The 5,941-nt window shown below is 38.9% G+C and overlaps 1 protein-coding gene across 2 annotated transcripts; it reads right to left on the bottom strand.

Moving 5' to 3' along the window:
• Positions 1-255: 255 nt before the first annotated feature.
• On the bottom strand, positions 256-2,344 carry LOC108824661 (nuclear transcription factor Y subunit A-3). 2 transcript variants are annotated; one of them, XM_056995044.1, is made up of 5 exons: positions 2,055-2,344; positions 1,598-1,835; positions 1,251-1,423; positions 1,004-1,174; positions 256-923 (listed from the first exon to the last, which is right to left on the bottom strand). In XM_056995044.1, exons 2-5 carry the CDS (start codon positions 1,833-1,835, stop codon positions 549-551), a joined length of 957 nt encoding a protein of 318 aa, XP_056851024.1. In that variant the 5' UTR covers positions 2,055-2,344; the 3' UTR covers positions 256-548. The 2 variants fall into 2 exon arrangements, with proteins under 2 accessions (XP_056851024.1, XP_056851026.1); XM_056995046.1 differs by having other exon boundaries at positions 1,257-1,423; positions 2,055-2,337.
• Between the last annotated feature and the right edge of the window lie 3,597 nt (positions 2,345-5,941).

Below are 5,941 nucleotides of genomic sequence, written 5' to 3'. Positions count from 1 at the left end.
GGAACACAAGGGTGTATTTTATTCATGAAAGTATTGAAGAAATGGCAATACCTTCAAGTATCTTAAGTGTGACGCATTGAGAATCAAAGTATGAATCTTTCAACCTCTTTTCTTAATTCAAGAAACTGTATACAGAATTAAGAAATGATCTCTATATATAAACTATATTCTTCATTAAAAATATATCTCAAACATTGTCAACTAAATTGTAAAATATTCAAGAATCCTAATGTCTCTTCACACTTGCTAATGGAGTGGAAGCAGAATTGTGTTTTATTTATAATATTCATTCATAATCCAGAGACTTCTTCATTACATAAAAAGCAATTGAAAGCTTATAATAAAACCAAACCACTAGTTTAACACATGAGATACATATTGGTAACCGAAGATTGAAAAGTGTGTTCCAAAGTGAAGATTTTGGTTGTTCTTGCGATGTCTTATAACACACACATAAAGTGAAATGAAAACAGTAGCAAGAGAACTAGTAATAGTAGCCAAGGATGACTTCCCCTTTTGGTGGGAAACATGAAAACAGCACCAAAGTCTCAGATATGGACAGAGAAATGGTGCAAGTCCCCACCTCCATGCATGTCATTGGATTGATGACCATTAACAAGCATGGCTCGGTTAGTCTGAGTTGTTTGGAAACCTGAAAACTGGAATCCGGTGTGTCCAAAGATATCAACACCGTCGGAAGCAGATGTGATGTCTGATCCAGAGGTGGTTGAGCTACGGTCTTTGTTATGTTGCAGCATATGAGCTTCAAATCTAGACATGTTTGCCTTTTTGCTTTCTTCTTGTTCTTTAGCAGCAGCAGCCTGTTGGGATTCTTGGAGAGGTTTCTTGGTGTTTAGGAATCTTCCACCGGATCCTCTTGGCCTTTTAAGAGCATGAACATGTCGAGATTCATGAAGATACGGCTGTTGCAAATAAGATTAAACCAGAGATGAGCAAATGAGAAGAAGCTTTTTGTTTGTTGTGATGATAAAATATTATTTACCTTCCTGGCTTTGATTAACTTGTTCTGAGCCTCAAGCTTGGCACGTTGCTGTCTTCTCCTCATGATTGCGTGGTACTGCTTCGCATTGACAAAGACTGGCTCAGTTTCTGTGATCTCCACTGGTAGAGGAACTCGACCAGGAACCATACCCACCATTTGGGGGTTGCACGTCTGCAAAAGAGATGAAGAAACCTTAAGACCTATTGGACGAATATGCCATTTTGGAGGCTGCATTGAATAAACTTACTGGTACCTGTGGAAGATAAGTTGCAGCTAACACACCACCACCAAAATGTGGATCACCATAGTGAAAAGTGAAATTAGCATGCGTAGGAGCAAAGTGTATACTCGGAAGTCCGGTCATGGAGCTTGGTTTAGGATGAGTAGTTGCAAATCCCTTCTGCTGAGTTTCTTCAGATCCTAATCAAACATCAAAAGAAAGTAAGAGAGAAAGATTGACACTTTTTTGTAGTAACAATCTAATATCTGATAAGCAAATCAAAGATAAAGTCAAAGCATCAATCAAGCAAGAGTCTCATCTTCTCAGTGGGAACATAAAAGACAGAAGTGGATAAGAAACCGAACCGAACTGACCTGATTTTGTTAAAAAGGAGATTTGTCTGGAAGGAATATCATCCCCACTGCTAGCAACATCAGTGTAAGACTGACAAGTGGACTGAGTTGAAGATGAGTCCTGGTCCTGGAAACTGATTTGCTTTGTGGTATGTTCAGGCCTTGCATCCACCACTTTCAAGCTAAGTGGTTCGGTTGGAACCGCTCCCCATGAGATGCTAGTGTTAAGGTACGGCAAAGTTGAATCTTTCTTATTCATCTGATCCAAAGATTAAAACTTTTTAAAATACACAAACACACAAGATCAAATAGAAAAAAATTCAAAAACCCTAGAAATGGAAACGGATAGAAACTGAAAGTTTCTAACTTTATACAACGCAAAAAAGGCGTTGACTTGAGAGAAGGATTATCAAATCAGTAATCAGATTAAACCAGAGTTCGAGCAACGAAAAGGGGAAGACTTGGGAGAAAAAGAAACCTTTTTTTTTTAGTATTAGATGAAACGACGGTGAAGAAGACAGGAACAGAGATTAGTTTTGCATGTCTCCTTGTCCGAAGTAAACGGTTCTTGTCTCTTTATATGGAAACTCAGTGAATCAGAGTGTGTCGTGTTGGACTTGTCTGATCTTTCTTCTTCTTCGTCTCTCTCTCTCTCTCTCTCTCTCTCTCTCTCTCTCTCTCTAAGAAACAACCATCGCCATGGCCACCATTACCACTTCCTTGTGGTTCATTATTGTCGTTAAGTGGTTTAATTATTGATTTAATTGTTTCACTTTACCAAAACACACAGAATAAAGTCTCTCTCTGCCTATCCCCACTTTCTAGAATCATTTAACCCACACACAAAAAATAAGACTAATGACTTTTTGTTCATTTTATTATTTGACATTTTCAGATTCCTAAATTCCCTGTAAATTTTAAATTGCGAAAATAGGCATATGATAATGTATTTTATAACTTTTCGCCCATCCTAATTTTTTTTTCAGATATTACTACGTCTCTTGGCTGTATGATATGTCTTCCTAATCTAATCTTAGTTTAATTGTGAAGCCAAAAAGAATTAAGCTTATCTTGGCCACGTTATAGTCTAAGTTACTATATTAATTAATTTGATATTTAGCTTTTTGTCCAAAAGTGTGTTGTCGTTTTCAGACACTATGAAGCTATTGAATTTGTGCATTTAGGTATTTACTTAGTCTTTAGTCATCTCACACCAGCTTCTTATATCTTCATTAGCACTCTCTTTGGAATAAAATAATTTGGAATCAGATTTCAGTTTTGATCTACAAGTTATAGACTTTGTTGCAACCATCTTTAAATATAGTATTGCATTTCAAGGAAAGTGTAGTAGTAGGCATGTAAAATGAGATTGGAATAAGGATTTTAATATACTAAAACTTAGGTTGGGTTCTTAATCAAGTACCTAAACTTTTTTTTTTGCAATGAAAGAAAGCTTTAGTGCAAGTCAAGCATAGTCATATGCATCTCTCTTTTATACTTGGGACAACCAAAACATAATAATTGCTCCTTCTTGTTTACTTTCTTAATTTTGTTTTAAACAATTTATTAGGATCTTAATTGATATGTTTATAGGCTTTTGAGCCCTTAATCGATCCATGAGAACTTGGACACGTGGGTACTGGAGTACTCATCATCCCCTAGGGACCAAAATCAAAAGTTAATTACCTTTCTCTGGTCAAAAATCAATGGAGGCCAAGAGAAAGCTATTAGTAGTATTACATGTCATGAAAAGGGAATGAGAAAGGCCACATCCTTAATTTTATCTTGTCTCTTAAGTAATGAGTAGGTGAATGAATCATCACTATACAAGATTGCTTTCGCTTCTAAAGGCGTTAAATATAACATGAATCACCACGTATGATTTAGCATTTTCCAGTGTGGACATTACTCTTTTGGTTTTGAATAAAATTTGCGGTTGTCATGTTGCAAGCACACAGTTTATGAAAACGCAGCACACGGACAAAAGCACAATCTGATAAAAGCTTGTTAAGTAAAAACCAAAGCACTGTCTAGTGATTTACCAAATCAAAGAAAGCAAGGAAATTGTTTTATTTTTGTTTGATCACATAAAAACATCTCCATGAGATGCTCGTGTTCTTTCTTGATTCAGGCAGGATCAAATCGCAGCCATGTGCATATAGATGCTTGAGGCTCAGTGGAAGCTCCTCCACAGATATTAGTTTCTTGCAGTTATTGAGGAAAAGAGTTCCCAAAGATAAATAAAAAGCTTCCCAATGCTTTCAGGGATTGCCTCAAAATCATTCCTGCGGAGTTCTATGTTAGTTTATTGAAACGACACAGTTGATGTTGTTGGGAATTGTCCAAGAAACTTGTTGTGGAATCCACAAGCTCTTATTCCACCTGTTCAGGATTTGTCTATTCACTAGAGACACAGTAGTTTGTATCGCAAAACCAATCACCTAATCAAGTACGCGGAACACGAATCAAGCAAGATAAAAAGGAACACAAGACACTTTTGTTAAACCGGTGTTCACCTCCCTTCCTCGATGTGAAAAAGGAGCTATACTCACCGGAGAGAGAAATCGGTCTCTCAACCTTCCATTATATCAAACACAAGAGTACAATATCCAGAGGTTACAATTCCTGTCAACCTCTCTTGATCTCTGTTACAAATCACCTAGAGATACAAGTATATGGAGAAGAGCCTAGCTAGTATACAGAGAACCTTTCTTCTCTCTAGCTCCCTCTTTACAGACCAAAGCCCTGGTCTCGAGCTCTCTCGAGCTCCCACTCTTCTGCGCCTCTCCTCTGATTTGATCTTTGTTACAAATCACCTAGAGATACAAGTATATGGAGAAGAGCTTAGCTAGTATACAGAGAACCTTTCTTCTCTCTAGCTCCCTCTCTACAGACCAAAGCCCTGGTCTCGAGCTCTCTCGAGCTCCCACTCTTCTGCGCCTCTCCTCTGTGTTTCCTTTGTGTCTATCTTGTGTTAGGTCATCTGTCGTGACCCCCTCCATCTGATATAATCAGAACTTGACCTAATGGGCTTTGTCGATTAGGCCCATAGTCATACACGCGTGACTTGTGCAAGTTAACCCAACTTGAACAAGTCCGGTCGTCTTGACCAAACCTCAATCCATAGTTTATTTGATGACCCAGAGTTCACCGGCGGGACTACGTCCCTGGGGCCTGGCAAGGTAAGACACTAACCTCCTTAGTGTACAACACACGAGTCTTGCTTTTACATTAGGCAAGAGTAGTTACAACTGATAACCGGTTGTCAATAACCGTAAACCATTGAGTAATAAACCGGCCGTTAAACAAAACGCCATATAACTCAATTGTCAATCTCGACGTGGTTCAAGCTTCCAATATAGCTGATTCTTCATCACCAACGTAACAATCTCCACCTTGATGATTAATCAGCTCTATCTGCAGCTACCATGTTGCCAGCTCGTGAAATGCCAGACAGTGCCAAACACCCTAGTGCTTGACCACTCCGAGAACCCTCAGAGTCGCTTCAAACTTCTTGAAGCCAGAGCATAAAACTTGCTCACCTTCTGCATCTCTTGCATCCTCTTGAGAACCGACCTTCTCAGCCTCACATATTCTGAATAAAGCTCATCCGGCTTCATCCACCTGTTGAACGTTACCTGCTCAACTACAAAACTCCTTAAACAGGGTTCCTCCCAGCATCACATGTATCCAACTTGATACAACCTGAAGACTCATTCGTTGCTTTCCCTTGGAACCTCAAACCAGAAGCTCTACCAATAACAACCATGTCTTCAAAACCATGCAGTCATATTACTTCAGTCAACCATGCACTTGATTATTACCATCGACACTCCAGCCTCAACCTTGAAGCAATGTCAGACTTAATCAGCCCTTTGTGACTCCAATTCAAAACGTGTTCTGTATCAGATGACCTTTGATACAAACCTTGAATCTAATCTCTCTGCAAAATACCATGATGCCGATGCTGGCCTGAAAATCTTATAGAACCTGAACCACCACTGCCTCAAATCAGAAACCCTTTTGACTCAACAAACCTCAACAGCTAGTAGACCAACTGCTATCCTGAGATTTTTTTCCTTTACAATAATCTGAATGAACACCTTATCATGAACATCACTCTGCACCGCTGCTGTTGCCAACATATCACGCCGCTTAATTCCCTGCTAAGAAGACTTTCGATACAAAGAATTTCTGCTCAACCACAGCTCAAACAAATCATTACCTTTCTGCAACCATGATAACTTTGTAGACTCTTCTGATTCACCTCATATCCCTGAGATACAGAAATAGATCTCTACTGAATCCCATGCAGAAAACCCGAAACATACTTGTTTCCATCCTGAGTCATCCTCTGATTCGAAC

Source organism: Raphanus sativus, chromosome 2 (assembly GCF_000801105.2).
Source record: "Raphanus sativus cultivar WK10039 chromosome 2, ASM80110v3, whole genome shotgun sequence".
Classification (NCBI taxonomy): Eukaryota; Viridiplantae; Streptophyta; class Magnoliopsida; order Brassicales; family Brassicaceae; genus Raphanus; species Raphanus sativus.
Note: the sequence above shows the minus strand (reverse complement) of the source record. Positions and strands in the feature narration are given on the sequence as shown.